The sequence below is a fragment of the Paroedura picta genome, chromosome 7 (assembly GCF_049243985.1).
Source record: "Paroedura picta isolate Pp20150507F chromosome 7, Ppicta_v3.0, whole genome shotgun sequence".
NCBI classification, from domain to species: Eukaryota; Metazoa; Chordata; class Lepidosauria; order Squamata; family Gekkonidae; genus Paroedura; species Paroedura picta.
The window spans coordinates 10,332,514-10,357,661 of NC_135375.1; the positions used below are offsets into that span (position 1 = coordinate 10,332,514).

The following is a 25,148-nucleotide window of genomic DNA, read 5'->3' on the forward strand; positions in this document are numbered from 1 at the left end:
AGGTTTGCGCAGACTGCAAAGAGGCACGCTGTGTGTGTGTGTGTGTGTGTGTGTGTGTGTGTGGGAGGGTGTTGTAAAGCAATAGTCTTTTGCAGGATCTGGACCAGACTTGCAGCCAGTTCTTCTGTCTCCCAGAAGGGATGCAGTAAACATTTCACAACTTCCTGAACCGAATCGATAGCCGAACGTCTCCTTCCTTTTGTAATGGATAATTTAAATATGCATGCAATGGCACTCAAAGAACTTGTGTGCCTAATTTAGGAGTCATTAAGGATATCAACACGCTAAAGTATTTAAAGCCGCACGATAATGATGCATTTGAATGTTGCCAAGGACCAATTTCCGAAGGATTTTGTTCCTCTTTCAGTTTTTTCAGCTGCACAGAACGAGGGAGAACAAAGTATTCCGGGCCGGATCTAGGATTGGTGGCTTTGAGTGGGGTCTATGCTGGGATGGGGTCTCCCATTGGGAAATTAATGATAATAATGTTAACAGTTAATGATAGTAATCTTCAAGCAAAGGTTGGATAAACACTTTTATTGGATGCTTTAGGATGCTTAGGGCTGATCCTGTGTTGAGCAGGGGGTTGGACTAGATGGCCTCTTTGGCCCCTTCCAACTCTATGATTCTATGATTATAATTAATGATAATAATAAAGGTAAAGGTATCCCCTGTGCAAGCACTGGGCCATGTCTGACCCTTGGGGTGACACCCTCAATATGGGGTGGTTTGCCAGTGCCTTCCCCAGTCATTACCGTTTACACACCCCCCCCCAGCAAGCAAGCTGGGTGCTCATTTTACCGACCTCGGAAGGATGGAAGGCTGAGTCAACCTTGAGCCAGCTGCTGGGTCTGAACTCCCAGCCTCATGGGCAGAGCTTTCAGACTGCATGTCTGCTGCCTTACCACTCTGCGCCACAAGAGGCTCCTAATGATAATAATAAATTAATGATAAAAGGTATTGTTGTTGTTATATTTATATCCCACCCTTCCAGCGCTCACGGTGGGTCCATTTAGATCGAAATGCATCTGGTCATTGTGTTAGACCTCATTTTGTTTTCTGGGCCCGTTAGGGGTTACTCATAGCATTCTGGTATATTTCCTACTGTGATATGAATGCATTGCTTTGAATGGGCGTTTCATTCTGTGGAATAAAATGGGCCTTTAATAGATTTTTATGATCATGATGTTTGGACTTGTCAACCTCTTTGCTTGCAAGTTTGTTTTACAGGTTGGGTTGGTTTCTTGCCCCTTCCCTTTTCTGTTTTCCGATCTCCAGGCTCCACCAGGTAGTTAAAAATGTGGCAAAAACAATACAGGTTTTAAACTCCAAATGTAAGTTTCTTTCTTTATTATCTCTTCCACAATATATTATTGGAAAGGCCTTGGAGGAGGAGCCTGTCTCATGGATTAAGTGCCACTCAGTGCTTAACACCCAATCAGGGCAGCTGTCCCGCCCCCGAGGGCCTCCTCCTCCTCTTCCAACAGGCTTGCCTATCCAGTGACCAGCCAACACCTTCCATCCCGCACCACTGACCACCCCTCCTCCTTCCACTTCCCTCTGAGGCTGGGAGGCCCTCGTTAGCAGGCCCTCCACCAGCACCCATGGCCCTCTCCCTTTACCTGTTGCTGGCTGCAGACACTGAGTCATATGATGGCAAAGAAGCTAGAGTCCAGGGATGGAGGATGGACAGCGGGACACATTCCACCCCCAGGCTGTTTCACAAATATACAGAGGCACCATGGATAAGGATATGGCCACTTAAGGAGACCAAGCTTTTTGAGGAAAGGCCAGGAGACCTTCAGGCTGAAGGAGGTTGAGAGGGGACAAGATTGAAAGGTGGTCACTTGGAGGAGAGCAGGGAAGCTTCCTGTAGGCAGCAAAGGACAGGACCTGCAGTAATGGGTTCAAACATAGAATCATAGAATCATAGAGTTGGAAGGGGCCATACAGGCCATCTAGTCCAACCCCCTGCTCTACGCAGGATCAGCACAAAGCATCCTAAAGCATCCAAGAAATGTGTGTATCCAGCCTTTGCTTGAAGACTGCCAGTGAGGGGGAGCTCACCACCTCCTCAGGCAGCCTATTCCACTGTTTAAACTACATGGAGAATGATATCAGCTAGATATCAGGAAAAATAATCAGAATAGTCAGAGTAGTTCAGCAGTGGAATGGGCTGCCTAAGGAGGTGGTGAGCTCCCCCTCACTGGCAGTCTTCAAGCAAAGGTTGGATACACACTTTTCTTGGATGCTTTAGGATGCTTAGGGCTGATCCTGCATTGAGCAGGGGGTGGGACTAGATGGCCTGGGTGGCCCCTTCCCACTCTAGGATTCTAGGAGTCTAGTTCAGCAGAGGAATGGGCTGCCTAAGGAGGTGGGGAGCTCCCCCTCACTGGCGGTCTTCAAGCAGCAGCTGAACAGATCCTTCTTCTGGATGCTTCAGGCTGATCCTACCTTGAGCAGGGAGTGGGACTAGATGGCCTACATGGCCCCTTCTCACTCTAGGATTTTGTGACTAAAGATGCTACTAAAGATGGCAGGATTCAAGCCTGAGACGTCTTGCCTTCCAAATGTTCCCTTGACCACCGTGCCGTGGACCTTCCCTTCCTCTGCACCACCTTTGCAGTAACCACAAGTTGCTCCATGTGCTCCGATCATATATGCAGACGCACTCTCCCGCTGCCTTGTTCTCCCGCACTCTCTAATGCATGCAAATGCTTCTCGTTCAATTACTCAAGTTTTCCAGGGGAAAGAGCCATTCCCACTCTCAGCCTTTTAAACCCCAATTTGTCTTAAGAAGCTGAAAAGATAAAGGCCGCATGTTTTTTTTTCGTGGCGGGGATAACAACTCGACAGACTTAAAACCGGCCAGGCGCCCTTTAAAGAAGCGGTGGCACTCAGCAAGGCGAAACGTTATTTCAAGCTAATAAGCTTGCTTGTTGTCGAGAAGTCCCCTCCCCGTCCCGAATGCATCATTTTAATTGCAGATCCGTCTGCTTCCTGTACTGCCTCCGATAGATTCAGGAGACGGGCGACATACATCATCAATTACGTCGCGTAGGGGGGCGGCACATCAAACCGTGTCTTTGTCTGACCCAACTCCTGTTGCCCGTCTGACGGCCATGAAATGTGTTGTTCAACGGGGAAACAATGCCCAGGGATTCTGGAGCTCGCATCAGATTCCCGCAGGCCCAAGTCACTGTACGCGGGATTGCAAGAGGGAAGCCTAGGCGACCGTTCAGGGGTGTCGTCCGCCACTGCAGAGTGACGAGACAAGAATCAACAAGAGCAGATGTGCAAGCTCCTGCACCCTGGCCCTCTTCCAGGGTGGCTAGTCTAATGGGGGAAACTGGTTCTCTTCACTTGGATTTAATTGGATTCTGGCCACACAGACACACACACACATGCACACAATATTTGTTTTATGGCTTGTTCAATTGCCAGCTCTAGAGGTTTAGGAGGTGGTATTAAAGGTGGTTATTTGTTAGTTATGTCCGTTAAGCCACAGGCTGTCCTGAATAACTTTTGATCCACCAAACAAGATGTTGACCACCAGTCACATATTTTATCAGAGCAATAAGGTTCTTAGTTTTGGAGGGGCAATGGATGAAGCAACAGGAACATGTCCTTCCTTCCTTCCTTCCTTCCTTCCTTCCTTCCTTCCTTCCTTCCTTCCTTCCTTCCTTCCTTCCTTCCTTCCTTCCTTCCTACCTTCCTTCCTTCCTACCTTCCTTCCTTCCTTCCTCTATCTCTCTCTGTCCCTTCCTTCCTTCCTTCCTTCCTTCCTTCCTTCCTTCCTTCCTTCCTTCCTTCCTTCCTTCCTTCCTTCCTTCCTTCCTTCCTTCCTAGAATCATAGAGTTGGAAGGCCATTCAGGGTCATCTAGTCCAACTCCCTGCACAATCCAAGAATTCACAACTACCTGTCTAGCCACAGTGACCCGTCCCTCCCTCCTTTCCTAGAATCATAGAGTTAGAAGTCCATTAAGGGTCATCTAGTCCAACCCCCTGCACATTACAGGAACTCACAACTACCTGCCTACCCACAGTGACCCCTCCTTCCCTCCTTCCTTTTTTCTGTCTAACCAGTTAGGAGCCAAGGTGATGGTGGTGGTGATGATAACGTATTATTTATAGCTCACCCTTCCCCAGGGTCTCAGGGTGGGTAATGGCATTTTAAAAACAGTAATCTAATTAAATCAAACCTCGTATTAAAATCTATAATTGATCCCTTAATGAATTTCATAACCACCTGCTTCTTTGGGCAGGAGGGCTGACATGGGCCTCGCTTTCAGATTCCGATGTAAATTTGGCTGATGTTTTGAACAAGGAGGCCAGGATTTCAGCACGGTTTAAGGCCTGGTGGAACAGTTCTTCTGTCTTGCAGGGCCTGCAGAACTATCCCAGGTCCTGCCTGGCCCTGATCTCCCCGGGGAAAACCTTCCACCAGGCCAAGGCCAGGGCTGAAAAGGCACTGGCCCTGTTATGGGGCTGGAGATCTTGGGAGATTTTGCTCCCTAGATCTTAGGTGTCACGTGACATCATATTTTGTCTCCTGGGTGGTCCAGGAAACTTGGTTCCATGCTTAAGCAGCCCGCTCCAATCACCCTCTCCTCTCCCCCCACCCACCCTTAGATTCCTGGTCTCTGCATCCCTTGGTTTACAACCGGATGGCACATAGGCCATCCCCCCCCCCATACACACACATACACACACACACACACGCAGGAGAGTAACAAATGGCCATCTGTGAGCATCCCAGCATCCGGGGAAAGAGACTAGGTGTCTTATAGGTTCCCGCCTAAAGTTCAAAGGCCTCTCCAGTGTGAACCTCTATTCCCACCTGAATACTCAGGCCAGGTAGATCGTGGTTCTTTTTCTCTGTCAATGGCTTCCTGTTCCATACTCTGAGATTTCTGTTATGCCTTGCGGATCCTTTCAAATAAATCCAGAATGCCTTCATATTCTACAGAATCGTGTTGGAATTTCATCTAATGAGGGATTTCTTCCACGCAGCAGAACTGGTGACATTGGGTTCTTTTGGGAGACATGGGGGAAGATGGAGAACAACATAGAATCATAGAATCATAGAGTTGGAAGGGGTCCATCAAGGCCATCTAGTCCAACCCCCTGCTCAACGCAGGATCATCCCTAAGCATCCTAAAGCATCCAAGAAAAGTGTGTATCCAGCCTTTGCTTGAAGACTGCCAGTGAGGGGGAGCTCACCACCTCCTTAGGCAGCCTATTTCACTGCTGAACTACTCTGACTGTGAAAAATTTTGTTCCTGATATCTAGCCTATATTGTTGTACTTGAAGTTTAAACCCATTACTGCGTGTCCTCTCCTCTGCAGCCAACAGAAACAGCATCCTGCCCTCCTCCAAGTGACAACCTTTCAAATACTTAAAGAGGGCTATCATGTCCCCTCTCAACCTCCTTTTCTCCAGGCTGAACATTCCCAAGTCCCTCAACCTTTCTTCATAGGGCTTGGTCCTTTTTAAAAAAGGAAACAGGACATTAGATAGAAACGTTTGGACTGAACCAAGAAAACCCTTTTTTACCTGTGCCCGCAAATCGGCCGGAGATAAAATGACGACATATCAAAGCAATCACTAGAGGCAGCAAAACACACGACACGGTGCAGAAAAGACCCATGAGAAATGGCAGAATCCACTTGCAAACTTTCCCTAAAGTGACCAAGCCATCACTAAAGCCCATGGAAAGTGAATTGTAGAGCGTTCTTCAGAATGCATGAAACCGCACTCAAATGGGTACGCTGTTAGCAGGTCCCCCTGCCAGAAAGCTCCGGATTCCAGGTTGGTATTCACCATTCCCCAAAGCGCATGGTTTCCATCTGGCTCTCTAGGGCCGCATGGGCCCATTATGCACGGAGTGGAAAGTTCGCATTCGGGGTAAAATGGTGGCAGCTAAAATCACCAATTATGCACGCTGCAGGCGGCAACTGAGCGCAGAGTCAACGTATGCCGCCGAAAAAGCCGCCTTAGAGAGATGTGGAAGAAAGTGGAGCTTCCCGGGACCAGGGCACAACCAGAAGCAGCTCCAGAGTAGCCATGTGCATAATCGGATACTCTCTCCATGCCGCCATTTCAGCGGCCATGCATAATAGGCCATGGAGATGCTCAAGAGGCAAGCCGACCTCCCTGAAGAAGCGGCTAGTTGCTTACCTGCCTAAACTCTTTGAGATCAATCTTGTTGCCCACCAGCACCAAGGGGATGTCGTAGGTGCGCCGGACACGATATATGAGCTCCTTGAATTCCGCCGCTTCTTGAAAGGACTGGCGGTCAGTGATGGAATAGCAGATGATGAAGCCTTCTCCTCCTCTCATATATTGGTCTCTCATGGCCGTGAATTCCGCCTGCAAAGGAACATCGAGAAGCGGGATAATTTAGCGAGGAAAATAAATGGTCTATAAAGAGCAGAGTTGCTGAGAGAGTGTTTCCAAGGTAATTTCAGGGCTTTTTTTCCCCTTGGAAACTGAGTTTGTTCGCGGATTTAATGAGCAAAAAGCACACATCTTTTGGATGCTTAGTATTAAGGTGGCATCTCCGGACAATTTGATGCCGCGGTCGTTTTGCACTGCTGGGGTTTGACTTCATCCTTGGTGTAAATAATGCAGACTTCCTAATTTAAAAAAAAAAGATATTAGCAAATCCTAAAGATACTCCTCCTCTCCCTTGACTCCCTCCTGCCTTGTTTTAGATCCCCCCATATGACTAGCCAGACAGAGGATACCTGGGGGTTGGGGGGGATTGATTTGATCAGTATTTATTAGTTATTGTAAACTGATTTGAGCCCAATTGTCAGGAGGAGTGGTATAGGAAGGAAGCAAGGAAGCAAGGATGCAAGGAAGCAAGGAAGCAAGGAGAATAGGACTCAGGGCTAAGGGAAGGAAGGAAGGAAGGAAGGAAGGAAGGAAGGAAGGAAGGAAGGAAGGAAGGAAGTAAGTAAGCAAGCAAGCAAGCAAGCAAGCAAGCAAGCAAGCAAGCAAGCAAGCAAGCAAGGAAGCAAGGAAGCAAGGAAGGAAGGAAGGAGAATAGGACTCAGGGCTAAGGGAAGGAAGGAAGGAAGGAAGGAAGCAAGGAAGCAAGGAAGCAAGGAAGCAAGGAAGCAAGGAAGGAAGGAAGGAGAATAGGACTCAGGGCTAAGGGAAGGAAGCAAGGAAGCAAGGAAGGAAGGAAGGAAGGAAGGAAGGAAGGAAGGAAGGAAGGAAGGAAGGAAGCAAGGAAGGAAGGAAGCAAGCAAGGAAGCAAGGAAGGAAGGAAGGAAGGAGGGAGGGAGGGAGGGAGGGAGGGCGGAAGGGGGGAATGAAGGAAGAAGAAGAAGAAGAAGAAGAGTTGGTTCTTATATGCCGCTTTTCCCTACCCGAAGGAGGCTCAAAGCGGCTTACAGTTGCCTTCCCTTTCCTCTCCCCACAACAGACACCCTGTGGGGTGGGTGAGGCTGAGAGAGCCCTGATATCACTGCCCGATCAGAACAGTTTTATCAGTGCCGTGGCGAGCCCAAGGTCACCCAGCTGGCTGCATGTGGGGGAGCGCAGAATCGAACCCGGCATGCCAGATTAGAAGTCCGCACTCCTAACCACAACACCAAACTGGAAGGAGGGAGGGAGGGAGGGAGGGAGGGAGGGGGGGAGGGAAGGAAGGAAGGAAGGAAGGAGGGAGGGAGGGAGGGGGAGGGGAGGGAGGGAGGGAGGAAGGAAGGAAGGAAGGAAGGAAGGAGGGAGGGAGGGAGGGAGGGAGGGAGGGAGGGAGGGAGGGAAGGAACGAAGGTAACGTTCTCAGTTCACACAAGGAAGACGTGAAATAGAAATAGGTTTCTTTCCTGCCTGAAACTACCCGACTGAGAAATTTGAGATCATTCCTAATGTGCCTCTCCCATAAAATACATAAACATGCAGGGGTGGGTCACAGCAAGGGGTAGCAGAAGAGACACTGAGCACAGTTCTGTTTGCGCAAGAGCAACTGTATGGCCAAGCTCTGATTTTTCATTTCCGATCAGGGTTGCCGTGCTCAGCTACCAAGTGGCAAAACTCTGTTTGGCGTACTTATTACAGTCCAATTTGGAGGTGTGACATAAGCTGATCAAAGGAGGTTGGGCACTGATAGACCAACAAGTCTTTCCTAGCCAGGCTTCCGTAGATCCTTTTAACTAAAGATACCAAAGGACCGAAGCTGTGAGAGTGTCGTGGTTCGGTCCTTGGTGGCTTGGGAACGGGACCGAACCCCGCCATCAGAGGCGCCCGCGATCACGGAGGTAGGGCATGGTGATCATAGGCAAGCCGGCAGCTGGGCGCCCCACCCGATCGTTGAGGTGGCAATGGCCGCTAAAGAACCTCAATGTCCCCCTCCACCTTTTGACAAGGGCCCGGAGATGGCCCTTTGTTCCAGGAAAATGGGCCATCAGGAACCCCGGAAAACCTCGCATATGTGCATGAGTCATGATTGTATCAGCATGTTCCCTCCGCAAGTACTGGGTGGGGCAATACAGCCTAAGGAGGTGGGTTTTGTATAAAAGGGAGCTTCCACCTGGAGTTCGGTGGAAGCTCTTACTCCATACCAGCGGACTCCACGTTGCTGAAATAAAGCTTGTTCCTGTTGTATCGTTCACCAGGCCTGGCGTGACGTTTTCTTCAAAGGGGCACCCTGTTTTTCAGTTAGCAAGCGGGTTCCCGACATCGTAAGAGCTTCCCACCGAACTCCAGGGTCGGCATCGCATCCGAGCGCTTATCGGGACGGATCCAGAGATGGCGTTTTCAAGCAACGGGGCGGTCTCGACCCCCACGAACCCCGGGAACATGAGTTTAATGTCCCCGGGAGATTTCCTCCGAAAATCGGGGGGCCAGGAGCAGCTGTCCGGGACCCCGAGACCCTCGGCAGCGGCGGCCAAGGGAAGGCGCCGGGCCATGGGTTTCCCAAGCACGGCGGGGAGCGTGCCGAGGTCTGGGGGGTTGGCCCCAACCTGGGACACCCAGCTGAGGCAGGCGCTTCGCCCGGTAGGACCTGAGGAATCCCTAGAGGACCTGCGGCGGGCCATGGCGGACTTGGCCAGGCGCTTGCAGGCAGCTGAAGCCCGTGAGCAAGCTCGGGCCGGGCCCGGGGGGACTGGTAATACAACGGCGGAGGGGATCGCGTCGAGTGAGGACGTCTCCAGCGACGAGGACGAGCCCGGTACTGGTGAGCGGGCCCCGGACCCCGACCCGGAGCAGTTTTCAGTCCCGAGTAGGCGAGACGGCCAGCGGAGAGGCGAGATAGCAGAGGATCTCGGGGGAGCGGGTGAGCCGACGGGGCGGCGAGAGCCGGACCAACGCAGGAGCGACGTGCAAGGCAGGGAGCGGCACGGCGTCGTTGGGCAAGTTGGTAGCCGGTGGAGCGGAGCAGGACGAGACGGCGGACGCCGAGAATCCCGGATCCGGAGGGGGTCGGACTACTCTCCAAAACGTTCCCCCCCCGAGCTTAAGGCGCGTTTCGACGGGACGCCGGACGACCTCCCGCAGTTCCTCCTCCACGCGCTGACGCATGCCCGGAGGTATGGAGACCGGTATGAGGACTCCGAGGACTTGGTCTGGGGGGTGGCATCGTGTCTCCAGGGCAAGGCGGGTCAGTGGTACCTAGGGTTGGCCGAGCGCGGCGACCCGGCAACTCGGGACCTGCAGGACTTCGTGGTCGCGCTCCGCCGACGATTCCAGGACCCCCAGGCTGAGGACAAGGCAAAGAGTCGGATCAAGGGACTTCGACAGGGTACTAGGGGGGTTATTGACTATATAGACATTTTCCGGAGGGAAGCAGGCAAGGTGTTCTCCTGGAACGAGGAGACCCAAATCGAGTACTTCCGGGAGGGCCTTAACCCGAAGCTCAGGGAATGGGCCGTGATCAAGGGGACGGAAGAAGATCTGTCTACACTGGAGGGGTGGTGTTTTGTGGTCGCCAAGCTGGAAGCCAGCCTGGGTTGGGCCGCCGCACCCCCCCGGGAGGCCAAAGGCGGGTCAGCCGAGGCGCCGAGACCGGGCCCCGACAACTCTCGCCCCAAACGACCCCCGAACCCCGAGCGGGAAAGGAGACGCCGGGAAGGTCTGTGCCTGAAATGCGGGGGGTCAGGACATTTCGCAGCAGCGTGCCAACGGCAAGGGGGGGAGGACCGCGGGCTCTCCCAGGGGGGAGGTGCGACACGCCCCCAGCAGGCACGCCGGGGGGAGGACCTCCGCAACGAACCGGGAAGCGCCCAGGCGACGGGAAACGGCCAGGACCTGCTGTAGATGGCGCCGGGCAGCAGGTCCCGCGGTGCGAGGGAAAACCCCTGCAGCATGAGGCGCGACCTCCGAACGTGGTAATTTTAGAGCTCCGGAACCCGGAGAACGGACTAAGTTGGGTGGGGGAGGCTCTTTTGGACTCTGGATGCGACCACAGCATGGTCCACCCCCAGATAGCCCGGGCTTTGGGGCTACCGAAGCGCATTCGGAAGGTTCCCCTGGTTTTCGTCCAGATGGACGGCAGCCCGATTCAGGGGGGACCTTTCGGGGAGGAGGTGGGTCCTATCGCCATCCACATAGGGGACCACCAAGAGCTGCGGTGGCTGATCCAGGTCCCCGTAGCGGGATATCGGGCGGTGTTGGGCCTGGATTGGCTGAAGGAACACAACCCCGTGGTGGACTGGCGGGCGGGGACCCTGAAGTTCGACTTGACGGTGGGTGCACGGCATCGGGTCCCCCACGAGAATTCCAGCCACAAGAGGACGGCGGCGCGTCCCAGGGGAGCGGCGGCGGCGCAGCAGGAGAAACCAGAGCCCGAGGTCCCGCCAGAGTACCGAGACCTCGCAGCCGTTTTCAGCGAGCGGGAAGCGGACAAGCTACCCCCACACCGCCGCACGGACTGCGCTATCAACATCCCAGAGGGGGCGGTACTACCCAAAGGGCGCATCTACAAGATGAGTGAGGGTGAGCTCAAGGACCTCCGGGAGTTTTTGGATAAAAATCTGGCCCGAGGTTTCATCCGGCCCGCTTCCAGTCCCATGGGAGCTCCAGTCTTGTTCGTCCGGAAAAAGGATGGGTCCCGACGGCTGTGCCAGGACTACCGGGGCCTCAACGCCATCGCAGCGGGGAACGCTTACCCCCTCCCGCTGATCCCGGATTTGCTGGCCCGGCTGGGCAAAGGGACTCTGTTCACTAAACTGGACCTAAGGGAGGCGTACTACCGGGTACGCATCCGGGAGGGGGATGAGTGGAAAACAGCGTTTAACTGTCAATTGGGACAATTCGAATTTAAAGTGATGCCGTTCGGCTTAAGCGGGGCACCTGGGGTTTTCATGAGTCTAATTAATGAGGTGTTGCAGGACCTTCTGTTTCAGGGGGTGGTGGTTTATTTGGATGACGTCCTGATCTACAGCCAAGATCCCCAAGAGCACGTGACCCTGGTGAGGGAGGTGTTAAAGCGCCTGCTGGCAAACCACCTATACGTGAAGCTGGCTAAGTGCGAATTCCACCGTCCCTCCCTGGACTATTTGGGCTACCGCATCTCAGCCCAGGGCATAGCTATGGACCCCGAGAAGGTGCAGGCGGTGCTGGCCTGGGAAAGGCCCCGCACCCGGAAACAGCTACAAAGCTTCCTGGGGTTTGCTAACTTTTTTAGAGGCTTCATCCCCAGATACTCCTCCGTAGTGGCTCCCCTCACGGACTTGCTAGGTACCAAGGGGAGAGGTACTCGCGCCACGCGGCCCAGCGCAGCGCTCGGCTGGAATGAGAAATCGGAGGCAGCGTTCCTGGCCCTCAAGCAAGCTTTCGCGTCTGAGCCCACGCTACTGCACGTCGACCCAACCCAGCCGATGGTGGTACAAGTCGACGCCAGCGACGCAGCAGCCGGGGCGGTTCTCCTGCAGCGAGACAAGGCGGGACAGCTGAGGCCGGCGGCCTACCTCTCACGAAAATTCGCCGAAACGGAGCGGAACTGGTCTACCTGGGAGAAGGAGGCGTTTGCGATTAAGTTCGCCCTCACCGAATGGCGGCATTGGCTGGAGGAAACAGAGGAGCCGTTCGAGGTCTGGACAGATCACAAGAATCTGGAGGCGCTCCGGCAACCGCGATCCCTGAACGCCAAGCAGATGAGGTGGGCGGAGTTTTTTTCGCGGTACAATTTCAAGCTTGGTCACATCCCCGGCAAAGAGAATTTCCTCGCGGACGCCCTCTCCCGTCTGCCGCATTATGGGGAGGGGTACGCTCCCTGCACCAGGTCCGTGTTTGGCGAGGAGCAGCTGGGACGGGGGGTCGTCACTAGGCGGCGGGCCAGGGAGGAATGGGAGCCCGACCCGGCGACCGCCCCGCTCCGAGACCGCCTAGTGGCAGCCTATGGGGCAGACAAGGAGCTGGCTGAGCTCCGGGACTCTTTGATTTTGGACTCCGGTCTCTGGCGGAGGGGGGAGGCTGTCTACGTCCCGGAAGGGCTACGACGGGAAGCCCTCAGCCTCTGCCACGATGCTAAGACCGCCGGGCACTTCGGTTTCGTAAAATCCTGGAAGTTGGCCCGGCGGCGGTTTTGGTGGCCCAGTCTGCGGCGGGACACAAAAGCTTACGTCAGTGGTTGTCCTGTCTGCCTGACCTGCAAGCCGGGGGTTGGCAAGCCGAAAGGTCTGCTGCACCCGCTCGAGGTCCCGACCCGGCCGTGGTCAGTGATCTCCATGGACTTTATAACAGACTTGCCTCCCAGCAAGGGGAAAACGGTGATCTGGGTGGTGGTAGATCTATTTTCCAAACAGGCCCATTTCATTCCTTGCGCCAGTGTCCCCAGTGCTTCACAGTTGGCTCGGATGTTCCTGGATCACGTGTTCCGACTGCACGGGCTGCCGGACAAGGTGATTTCCGATCGGGGCTCACAATTCGTGTCCCGGTTTTGGCAAGCTTTCCTGCGCCTGTTAGACATCGAGCAAGGGCTGAGCTCCGCTTACCACCCCCAGACGGACGGGCAGACCGAGCGGGTTAATCAAGTACTGGAGCAGTACTTGCGGTGTTTCGGTTCCTATCATCAAGACACCTGGGTGCCCCTGCTCCCCCTGGCCGAGTTCGCGTACAACAACGCAGACCACAGCAGCACGGAGATGTCGCCTTTTGCCGTCGTCTACGGGACAGACCTGAGACACTTCCCGGAGCTTGGAGAGGTCCCCGCCCGGGAATCGGCCGACCTTCGCGAGTGGGGGAAGCGTGCCGGGAGCTGCTGGAAGTCGCTGCAGGAGCAGCTCCACAAAGTCAAGGCAGCGCAGAAAGAGGACGCCGACCGGAAGAGACGACCAGCTGAGGAGATCCGACCGGGGGATCGAGTTTACCTTTCCACCCGGAACCTACGGTTGAATTTGCCCAGCAAGAAGCTAGGCCCTCGGTTTTTGGGGCCTTTCGAGGTCTTGGCCCCGATCAACGAAGTTTCGGTCAAGCTCAAGCTCCCCAAGAACCTCCGGCACATCCATCCCGTCTTTCACGTGAGCCTTCTAAAAAAAACTCCGGACGGTGACGTTTGGCACCCCGTGTTTTCCCCGCCAGCGCCCGAGGTCCTGCCGGGGGGGGAGCACCACGAGGTGGCGGATATCCTGGACTCTAGACTCCACAGGGGGAAGTTGCAGTACCTCGTGGAATGGAAGGACTTCGCTTTGGGGGACCGGGAATGGGTCTGGGCAGCGGACGTCCTTGCGCCCCGACTCACTGAACGTTTCCACAAGCGGTATCCTGGCCGCCCCGGGGGGTTGGAGAATGGACCTTTGGGGGGGCAGAATGTCGTGGTTCGGTCCTTGGTGGCTTGGGAACGGGACCGAACCCCGCCATCAGAGGCGCCCGCGATCACGGAGGTAGGGCATGGTGATCATAGGCAAGCCGGCAGCTGGGCGCCCCACCCGATCGTTGAGGTGGCAATGGCCGCTAAAGAACCTCAATGTCCCCCTCCACCTTTTGACAAGGGCCCGGAGATGGCCCTTTGTTCCAGGAAAATGGGCCATCAGGAACCCCGGAAAACCTCGCATATGTGCATGAGTCATGATTGTATCAGCATGTTCCCTCCGCAAGTACTGGGTGGGGCAATACAGCCTAAGGAGGTGGGTTTTGTATAAAAGGGAGCTTCCACCTGGAGTTCGGTGGAAGCTCTTACTCCATACCAGCGGACTCCACGTTGCTGAAATAAAGCTTGTTCCTGTTGTATCGTTCACCAGGCCTGGCGTGACGTTTTCTTCAAAGGGGCACCCTGTTTTTCAGTTAGCAAGCGGGTTCCCGACATCGAGTCAGAATGAAAGGCATCTTTTCCCCACTTCTGCTTTTTGGAAGCTTATTTAAGTGACCATCCCTGGACATGACGGGAAATGCCGCTTAAAGTGGAAAATTGAATCCAATTTATGCTCTCCGTCTTTTGCATTGGTTCTGCCTGTGTCTCGGGGAGGCGCTTGGAATGCCGAAATCTCTCCATGCAGGGATAACAGTTAGGAGGTGACAGAATCCCATGCAGGGTGTTGTCATGTCCTTCATGATGTGCTGGAAGTCACCACATTCCAAAGAGCAAAGGTGCAGAATGTGTTTCAACTACAGTGTGTGTAAAATGACATCAAGTCCCAGGGTCTCCCGCCATGGGCTTTCAAGGCAAGTGAAAAGCAGAGGGGGTTGGACATTGCCTTCCTCTGCAGAGCCTTCCTTGGTGGTCTCCCATACAAGTACTAGTGCTGCATCGCTTAGCCTTATGGTGACCCCAACAAGAGATTTTCAAGGGAAATGAGAAACAGAGATAGTTTGCCACTACCAACCTCTGCAGAGCTTTCTCATCCAAGAACTGATCCAACTTAGCTTAGCCTAACGTTGAGCCCAGCCAGGGGCTTCCATGGCATGTGAGAAGCTGTGATGGTAGCCATTGCATTCCTCTGCAGAGCCTTCCTTGGTGGGCTCCCATCCATGTACCAACTCTGCTTAGCTTAGACTTATGATGTCTAAGGATCATAAGCATGGGGCTTTCCAGGAAAGTGAGAAGCAGTTCTCACAGAGTTTTTAAGCAGAGGCTAGATAGTCATCTGACAGACATGCTGATTTTATGAACTCAGGCAGATTGTGAGTGGGTGGGCAGGAAGGGATGGGCCAGCGTTTGGCTTTTGTGGCCCTTCCTTGCATACCCATGGAATTGCTCATTGCCATTGTGGGATGGTAGGTGAATTTTCTCCAGTCCAGGCTGGATTCTGGAGATTTTTGGTGGGACATCACTTGGGCGTGAAATTGGGGTCATTGTGGATGGGCAGGCAGTTGTGAGTGCCTGCATTGTGCAGGGGGATGGACTAGATGACCCTGGAGGTCCCTTCCAACTCTAGGATTCTATGATTCTCATTCTCACAGAACACCCAGTTCTCCAGAGTAAAGTCCACCGCTCTTTAACAATCACACCACACTGGCTTGGTGTACTGGTTAAGAGTGCAGACTTCTAATCTGCCGCGCCGGGTTTGATTCCCCACTCCCCCACATGCAGCCACAGCACTGATAAAACTGTTCTGACCGAGCAGTGATATCAGGGCTCACTCAGCCTCACCCACCTCACAGGGTGTCTTTTGTGGGGAGAGGAAAGGGAAGGTGACTGTAAGCTGCTTTGAGACTCCTTCGGGTAGAGAAAAGCGGCATATAAGAACCAGCTCTTCTTCTTCTTCTTCTCCCTCTCCTTTCTTCTCCTTCTCCTTCTCCTTCTCCTTCTCCTTCTCCTTCTCTTTCTTTCTTTCTTTCTTTCTTTCTTTCTTTCTTTCTTTCTTTCTTTCTTTCTTTCTTTCTTTCTTTCTTTCTTTCTTTCTTATAATAATAATAATAAATCAAAACTCACTTTGACAAGTGGAAGGAAAAACATTTGCAATGGACAATATTTGAAAGACATAGAGAAGAAAATTGATAATGAAAACACCAGGGAGTGGACTCAAAATGGGCACTTGAAGAAAGAAATGGAAGGAGTCATTCTAGCAGAACAAGAGCTGGCCCTGGAAGGGAATAACAGGGAAGCCAAGAGGCAGAAGACCAGAGATGACAGCAAAGGATGAAACAGTCGGCCACATGGTCAGTGCCTGCTGTACAATTGCTCAAACTGACTCCACGCTGTGATGGCGTGGCCACTCTGGTGCGCTGGAACCTTTCCAAGAAGGATGGCTTACCATCCGCCCAAAATTAATGGGAGCACAAACCAGACAAGATCATGGAGCACAATGGAACAAAGATTCTTCGGGACTTCTGACTGCAAACCGACAAACACCTATAGCATCACACCTCTGATATCACAATTGTTAGGGGTGGGGGGATGAGAAAGCCCTGTAAGGAAAGGCTGAGGGTCCTGGGAAAGTTCAGACTGGAGAAAAGGAGGTTAAGAGGGAACATGACTGCTTTCTTCAAATATCTGAAAGGTTGTCGCTTGGAGAGGGCCAGAGAGTGGTTCCTGTTGGCAGCAGAGGAGAGGACCCACAATAATGGATTTAAATTCGAATGGTGCTGGGTAGATATCAGGGGGGGAGTCAGTCTGAGAAGTTCAATAGTAGAATCACTTGCCTAAGAAGGTGGTGAGTTCCTCCTCATTGGCAGTCTTCAAGCAGTGGTTGAGCAGATCCTTCTCATGTATGATTTAGGCTGATCCTGCGTTGAGCAGGGGGTTGGACTAGATGGCCTGTGTGGCCCCTTCCAACTCTATGATTCTGTGATTCTGTATTTCAGCAGTGGGATGGGCTGCCTAAGGACGGGGGGAGCTTCCTCTCACTGGCCGTCTTCAAGCAGTGGCTGGACAGATGCTTGAGGCTGATCCTGCCTTGAGCAGGGGGTGGGACTAGATGGCCTGGATGACCCCTTCCCACTCTAGGATTCTCAGATTCTAAGTCGATAGTGCCAGGATATTGGGCCCAGATGAGAATATAAGATCCACTCAACTCAATAAACCTGAAGGTGGTCAAAAGCAGAATTGACACTGGCACGCTTCCGGTGCACACCGTTGGTGAGACAACATGGCATGCTGGGGAGCTGCTTTTTTGCTCGAGTTGGTCAAGCAGGAAGAGGAAACCGCCGTCATGATTCTCAGCTTACTTCTTCTGCTCTGTTCTCTTAACAAAGTTTGCAAAGACAGAGAACACAAAAAAAAAGAAAAGAAGAAAGGGAAAGAGCAGGCAGCAGGTGGCACTCAGGACCTGTGCCAGCCCGCGCCATCTGTCCTGCAGTTTGAAGAGTGAAGATTTGGACATCGGAGGCTTCAAAGAAAGGCCGGGCGGGCACCTGTTCCGCATTCCCCTTGGGATCTCTTCCAAATTTCGGCTCCGTTGACTCCATTTCCAACTTTGAAAGTCTTTATCTCAGTCGGCCAATTCTATGCATATCTACTCGGGAAAAGAGGGGGGGGGGAAGCTTCCAAGGATTGCAATTTCTTTTGGTCTCCAAAGAGACATATATCAAACGGAAACCTTAACCCGGATTAAAATGAGGACTTGGTTCCCATGAATACGTGAAGCTGAAGCTGACCTTCAGTATGGTGCGGGCAGTTGTTCTCCATGGTCTCCGGCAGAGATCTTTCACATCACCAGATCCTTTTACCTGGAGATGCTAGGAACTGAACCTGGGACCAGCTTGGTCTGATCTGCAGAGCTGGGTTTGATTCTCTGTTTCTCTTCCAGGTGACCTTGGGCTAGTCACAGTTCTTTTAGAGCTATCCTCACAGAACAGCAGTTTCTCTCAGAACTCTCTCAGTCTCACCTACCTCACAGGGTGTCTGTTGTGGGGACAGGAAGGCACCTGTAAGCTGCTTTGAGACTCCAGATAGAGAAAAGTGGCATATAATAACTAATTCTTCTTCTTCTTCTCCTTCTCCTCCTCCTCCTCTTCCTCCTTCTCCTTCTCCTTCTCCTCGTCCTTCTCCTCCTCCTTCTGCTTCTTCTGCTCCTTCTACCTCTACCTCACAGGATGTCTGTTGTGAAGAGTTGAAGGGAAGATTGCAAGCCACTCTGAGACTCCCTCAGTTACAGAAAAGCGGGGCATAAAAACCAACTCCTCTTCTTCTGGCTGAACAGCTCTATGTACAGGCCTTGTGGAACCACTTAAGGTCCTGATTTCATTAGTATGAGCTTTCCACCAAGCTGAAGTTAGGCTTTAAAGGCCTTGGCTTGGTTTGAGGCCAGTTCTGCCCTTTAGGGCAAGGGACCACAAGTAATTTCTGACTTAACGTTCATCTTTGGGGCCAGGGACCATGGACATTATCTGACTTTATGCTCTTTGGGGGATGAATTGGAAGAGAGGATCCCATAGACACAAGAATCCCAGACTCATTTAAGAGGGCAAGGGTTCATTGCATTGGACCACCTCTAGGCTGTGGGAGTGCCTTTCCCTCTGTACTCCACCATTACAGCATTGCTTATTGGAGGTGTCTTCTGGAGGTGCCAACCTGCAAATGGGCAAAATCAACAGCTGCCTGTACATGAGCCTTCTCTGTTGTGTTTTTTGCCATTGATGGAGTGTCAGAATAGGTAGGAAATGCAGGGTTTGCATAACTGAACAGGTTATGAATAGTGTCCTGCAGGGGGCATCGAAGAAGATGTGGATTTAACATAGTGAGATCAGGAATTTCCTGTTTTTTCCCCCCAAACAATCTCTGCTAGCATCCTGATTGGCCCATGGGGGACTTCCTGCTCCTTTGAGCACTCTTGCTCCCAGCTTGCCTCCAGAACAGACAAAATGAAGACAACAGGACGGGTAGATAGTTGAGATTCTCTCTTTGTAATAAAACAATTTTGTTCTTTTAAGAAGCCTGGTGCTTTGCTCCTCTTTGCATCTCTAAACTTTGCCATGGCCAGGGAGGACTGAGGGGGAAAAGAAAGGAGGTGGTTTGAGGCAGGAGTAGGCATCCAAACTCTGGTCCCTTTCTCAGGCAGGGTAACTATGTGAGAATGCCACACCTAGGTCAATGGAAGTGGCTGGTCCCCAAGCTTTCATGGCAATGTTGGGAACAGCTTGTGGCTCAGTCCATTAAGGCAGGTTTTAGGGGGGAAGCCAGGGAGCTTCTGGGGAGGTCCTATGGAGGCCCAAGGCTCCAGGAAGTCCCGGTTGGGTATTTGCATTTGTTCCCTGCAAAAGCCACAAAAACTGTTGAGTGGTGGGAAGGCTCTCCCAGGTACTCAGATGTTTCAGGCTTTCTTGTGCAGTTCCATTAAAGTTTAAAGGGACTGCAGAAGACAGATCCCAAAAAAGGCTGAGCACCGGGGAGGTACGATCTGCCACTTAGATGTTTTGTGAAGTATGTTAAAGGGACTGCACAGGACATCCTGAAAAATGTGAATAGTGGGAAACAGGCTGCTCCCCATTGCTCAGCTGTTTTTCAGCTTACTATAAATCATGTTTAAAGGGACTTTGGTCCCTTTTGACAGGATTTGTGAGACCCAAAACAGGAACAGATTTGGTTCATGAGTTAACATCCTGGTTTGGCCATGAATAGGCACAAACAGTATTTTTCTGGTTTGTGCCCCTCCCTAATTTGCTTCAGTTTGGTTTTCCTGACTTCTCATAGGTAAAAAGGTAAAGGTAAAGGTATCCCCTGTGCAAGCACTGAGTCATGTCTGACCCTTGGGGTGACGCCCTCTAGCGTTTTCATGGCAGACTCAATACGGGGTGGTTTGCCAGTGCCTTCCCCAGTCATTACCGTTTACCCCCCAGCAAGCTGGGTACTCATTTTACCGACCTCGGAAGGAGGGAAGTCTGAGTCAACCTTGAGCTGGCTGCTGGGATTGAACTCCCAGCCTCATGGGCAGAGCTTTCAGACTGCATGTCTACTGCCTTACCACTCTGCGCCACAAGAGGCTCTCATAGGTACTACAGCCCTAATCCTTTCACATTGTTTACTGAATGTTCCACCCTGGAATTCCAGTGAGAAAGGCAGTCAATAAACAACGGGAATGAAATACTTCTTAATACATTCTGGACTTCAGTTTGGAATTCGCCCAACCTCTGAAGAAACTTGACAACAAGAGACTGCAATCAACTTTCCAAGAAGTCAATGTTGCTCAATTTACACCGCCACCGTTTTATTCACCTTTAAACAGGTAAAATAAGCTGTTCTTGCAACTCCCAGGAAAACAGCTGCATGTGCCAGCACTCTCCTTGGCCAATTTTGCCTTTCATATCATTGCAAATGGCTTTTTTCCCCCTTCCCTCTCACAGAAACACCTTGATCATTTTCTCTGAGGTGCAATCAACGAAGCAAAATTCACTGTAAAAACCTCTCTTTTTAAGAAATCCAGTTTCATTTGGTTTATGGCAGGCCATAAACCACAAGCTCCTTTCTCATGTGCATCCAGGAGGCTCTGAAATGGATTTGCACCTTAAATCACAAAAGCAGCGTCATTAATGTTAAAGGGGAAGAATTAATAGCCGAGTCATTATGTTTTACTAAAGAGCAGAAAGGAGAAAAAGCCCTTGATGATGAGAAAGTGAAGACTGTCGTTCCAAAGAAGCTACTCCAAAAGAACTATCTTGAGAAATGTCTCCGGTAACCAGCGGGAAGAGGGGAGGGCATGGGTAGGGGGAGGGGCAGTTGGGCCCAGACAGTGATGTCACTTCCAGGGTTATACCCGGAAGTGATAGCTGGAGGTCCAGAAACTCCTGGAAGCTCGAACTAAAACTCTATGGTTGTTGTTGGTTCCTAGAGTTACTGCTGTTATCTTTCTACATATTTTTCATACTTCAATTTCCCCTGGTGAATTGTATTAATTTTTCAGGGATATTTATAGGTAAATAAATCACACCGGCTAATTATGCATATATTACACACATTAATAAGTTAGGTAGTATGTCTAAATTGCGCACAAAACTAATACATCATAAAAAAAAACCATCCAGCCTCTGTATGAAACACAAATTAATCTACCGGATGCAGCAAAAAAAGAAGAAAACCCTGAAATTGCGGACTTGAAAGATTAAAAGGGGGAGAGGGAGTGAGAGAGAGAAAACACTCATTTCTACAAAGTATCCTGGCCTCAAGGACTGGCCATATTAGAAGAAGAAGAAGAAGAAGAAGAAGAAGAAGAAGAAGAAGAAGAAGAAGAAGAAGAAGAAGAAGAAGAAGAAGAAGAAGAAGAAGGGCTGATCCTGCGTTGAGCAGGGGGTTGGACTAGATGGCCTGTATGGCCCTTTCCAACTCTATGATTCTATGATTCTATGATTCTATGATTCTATGATTCGAAGAAGAAGAAGAAGAAGAAGAAGAAGAAGAAGAAGAAGAAGAAGAAGAGACACTTTTTTGTACTCTGTTTTTTTTCTTCCCAAAGGGCTCCCTACTCAAACAAAAGCCAGTATTTCGATGCCGGCAATGGGGATTATAAGAATGACTCACAATCTTTTCCCTTCCCAACTGGACACATTTAAAAAGCCACCCACTCCGAAGATAGCCAGTGTGGTGTAGTGCAGGGGTAGTCAGCCTGTGGCCCTCCAGATGTTCATGGACTACAATTCCCATGAGCCCCTGCCAATGTTTGCTGGCAGGGGCTCATGGGAATTGTAGTCCATGAACATCTGGAGGACCACAGGTTGACTACCCCTGGTGTAGTGGTTAAGAATAACAGACTAGGATCAGAGAGACCCAGGTTCGACTCCCCCCCAATTCTGCCATGGAAGCTTGCAGGGTGGCCTCTAGCCAGTCTCACTGTCTTGGCCTAACCTACCTCACAGGGGTGGTGTGAGGATACAACAGAGAGAAGAATGATGTCAGTCCACCTTGAGTCTCCACTGGGGAGAAGGTAGGGTATAAATGAAGAAAACAAATGTTGCTCTCATTATAGCTGTTCTAGCAGATTAGGCAGGAAAAACGGGGAATAAAATATCAGGCCGTTTTCTGCAAATTGTATGCCGAAGAAAGAGGAGAAAACTGTTCATTTGCTTTTGAAACAATGCAGCAAGCAGGAGAACAGGGCCTGGAAACTGTAATTTTCTCCCCAGAAGACCAAGCCTTAAGAGACCCATTAAAATATAATTATTGCCCAGAATGCATTTTCCCGATAAGCTGCAAAAAGCTTGGTTTGACATCAGGCATTGCGTTGACTGTGGATTATAGGAACACACTTTAAAAAAAAAAGAACCAGTCAGCTGCAGGATCTTTGATAACGGTCCACTGACTCATCAGAAAGAGGCCGGGCGGCCCGGGAAATAATTGTGCAATTAAAGGGATTTTAGTGGAAATGCGGATCCCAGTTCAGTGCCTGAAGGAGATGATAAAAGTTCTTATCCTGAAGCAGCAGGATATATGCATTTTGTACCGCGGTGGAGTGTTGAAATCCACCCACCCAAATATCACAGCCATCACAGAATCATAGAGTTGGGAGGGGCTACACAGGCCATCTAGTCCAACTCCCTGCTCAACGCAGGATCAGCCCAAAGCATCCTAAAGCATCCAAGAAAAGTGTGTATCCAACCTTTGCTTGAAGACTGCCAGTGATTCAACTTCTTCTGGCTTGTTGCCTGTAGGGGGAAAAAAGGCCTCCATATTCTCTTTAAGCAGAGTCCACAGACCCTGAGAAAACACCGCTAATGGTAGCAGAACATGGAGTCTTTGGGCCGAGAACAAGCACAGAATTTTGTTTGACGCAAAATTAGGGGAAGCCTAGGGAGGAATATTCCACTGCATCTTACTAAGGTCTGGTCTCTCATAGTTACTGTTGATGTCTGGACAACAGGAATTGGTTCCTCTGGAGACAAGAGGCTGCTTTGGAAGATGGAGTTTATAGGCTACGCCGCTGAAGTCCCTCCCTTCGCTCAATCTCACCCATCCTTGGCTTCACCTCAGATTCCCTAAGCTCCAACCCCAAATCTCAAGGAATTTCTCATCCTGAAGTTGGCACTCCTACCTCTCAGCCCCAATAGCCGCATAGGATGCCTACCTCACAGGGTATCTGTTGTGGGGAGAGGAAAGGAAAGGCTATTGTAAATTGCCTTGAGACTCCTTCTGGTAAAGTGGGATATAAAAGCCAACTCTTCTTCTTTTATACCCAGCCTTTCACTACCCGAAGGAGTCCCAAATCATCTTACAAACTCCTTTTCCTTTCTTCTCAAAACAACACGGACACTCTGAGGTAGGTGGGGCTGAGAGAGCTCCAAGAGAACTGTTCTGCAAGAACAGCCCTAAGAGAACTGTAACTGGCCCATGGTCACCCAGCTGTCGGAATGTGGAACAGTGGGGAATCAAACCCGGTTCTTCAGATTATAGTCTACCACTCTTTAACCGCTTTACCACATGGATCTCTCTTGTGTATGCAGTGCATATGATAATACAACATGTCCCAAGTTTAAATTTAATCTACATATGAAATAGATGATAATGTCTAATATTTATTCACAGATGCTCCTGCCATGTTGAAAAATGTTTGCACATTTTATGGGGAGATTTGAATGTTGGGACGCAGCCAAAAAGCACCAAAGAAATAAAGGGCTCTCCCGTCTGATACAAGGGAGATGCAAAACGAATACAGAAGAACACTTGGAAGCCAATCAGGCTCAGAGGTCAAAGGGCAGTCTGAATGGGGGTGCCAACTCTGAGACCAAGACATATGGAGAAAGGTTGGGGGAGCTTGGTCTGTTTAGCCTGGAGAGGAGACGACTGAGAGGGGATCTGATAACCATCTTCAAGTATTTAAAAGGCTGCCATATAGAGGATGGAGCAGAATTGTTCTCTCTTGCCACAGAGGGACGGACCAGAACCAATGGGATGAAATTAATTCAAAAGAAATTCCATCTAAACATCCAGGAAGAAGTTCCTGACAGCTAGAGTGGTTCCTCAGTGGAACAGGCTTCCTCGGGAGGTGGTGGGTTCTCCATCTTTGGAGATTTTCAAACAGAGGCTGGATAGCCATCTGACGGAGAGGCTGATTCGGTGAAGGCTCAAGGGGGTGGCAGGTGACAGTGGGTGAGCGATAGGGTTGTGAGTCTCCTGCATAGTGCAGGGAGTTGGACTAGATGACACAGGAGGTCCCTTCCAACTCTAGGATTCTATGATTTTATGACTTGGAAAATAGCTGGCAATTGGGGAGTGGAGCCTGGGGAGGGGGGAGTTCCAAAAGGAGGGAGATCAGCAAGTAAGGAATGCCATAAAATTCACTCCCCAACATAGCCGGTTCTCCCAGAAGACCTGTCACCTGGCAATACATTGTAATACCTGGAGATCTCTAGGTCCCACCTGGACATTACAACAAATAAAAACTGGGGTACATAGTAAATGGAATATAGCAGGAGGAAAAGGAAGCTGAATATAGTAAATAGCACCTCCAAAAGTGCAAATAGTATTTTATTAAGTATCACAAAGACCATCACAATAAATGACCAAGGCTGTAAATTTGTGCACAATAATAGAACAATTCAACGTGTGATGCAAAAAAATAATTCAGGCAATAGTTCAACAGGTTAGTTCCAAATGGGGTTCCAATAGTCCCCTGTTTTGCAAGGTGGTTTCTACAGTGGACCTAACAGAAGTCATAATATTATCAAGTTCCTCAAGGGAATAAATGGCAAATTGACTTAGAAGAATTCTTCAAAAAACTGTCCTTTTCCAAGCTGCACATACACTGCCCTATGACTCAGTTTAAAGCACTGTTTAGTTATTATGTTTGTCTTTATGATACTTGAATGAGAAGCTACAAATAAGCACAGTTTGATAGCTTCTCTAATTTTCAGTTTCTTCTCCTTGATGGGCAGGACAGAAGAATACTATGGAAGAGCGGAACCTTCTTGAGAAGATGGAAATTTTCACTTATGGAATCCTTTCCCCATTCCCAGATCTCCCTTGACTGATGTTTTTTGCTAGTTTTCCCGTATCTTTGGGGCTTCCCTTGAAATGGATCCAGCCACAGATTTCTCCGCCCAGTCAATGGTAAATTTTGATTCAGGCAAGATTTTGGTAGCAACTCTAATTCATTAAAGATGCAAAATGACTCACCTGTCTAGCAGGTGTCCAAAATGTCCAAAAAAAAACAGGTTCTATCATCTATGCCAGGGGTAGTCAAACTGCGGCCCTCCAGATGTCCATGGTCTACAATTCCCATGAGCCCCAGCCAGCAATCGCTGGCAGGGGCTCATAGGAATTGTAGTCCATGGACATCTGGAGGACCACAGGTTGACTACCCCTGGTCTAAGACTCACAAATAGCCCAGG

General features: G+C 50.7%; 1 protein-coding gene across 1 annotated transcript in view; it reads right to left on the reverse strand.

The window, feature by feature from the left end:
* RIT2 (Ras like without CAAX 2) overlaps positions 1-25,148 on the reverse strand; it is a 153,146-nt gene that overhangs the window by 55,829 nt on the left and 72,169 nt on the right. The window contains exon 4 of the mRNA XM_077346396.1: positions 6,183-6,374. Within this exon, the coding sequence (XP_077202511.1) occupies positions 6,183-6,374 (192 nt within the window). The remainder of the gene's footprint in view (positions 1-6,182; positions 6,375-25,148) is intronic.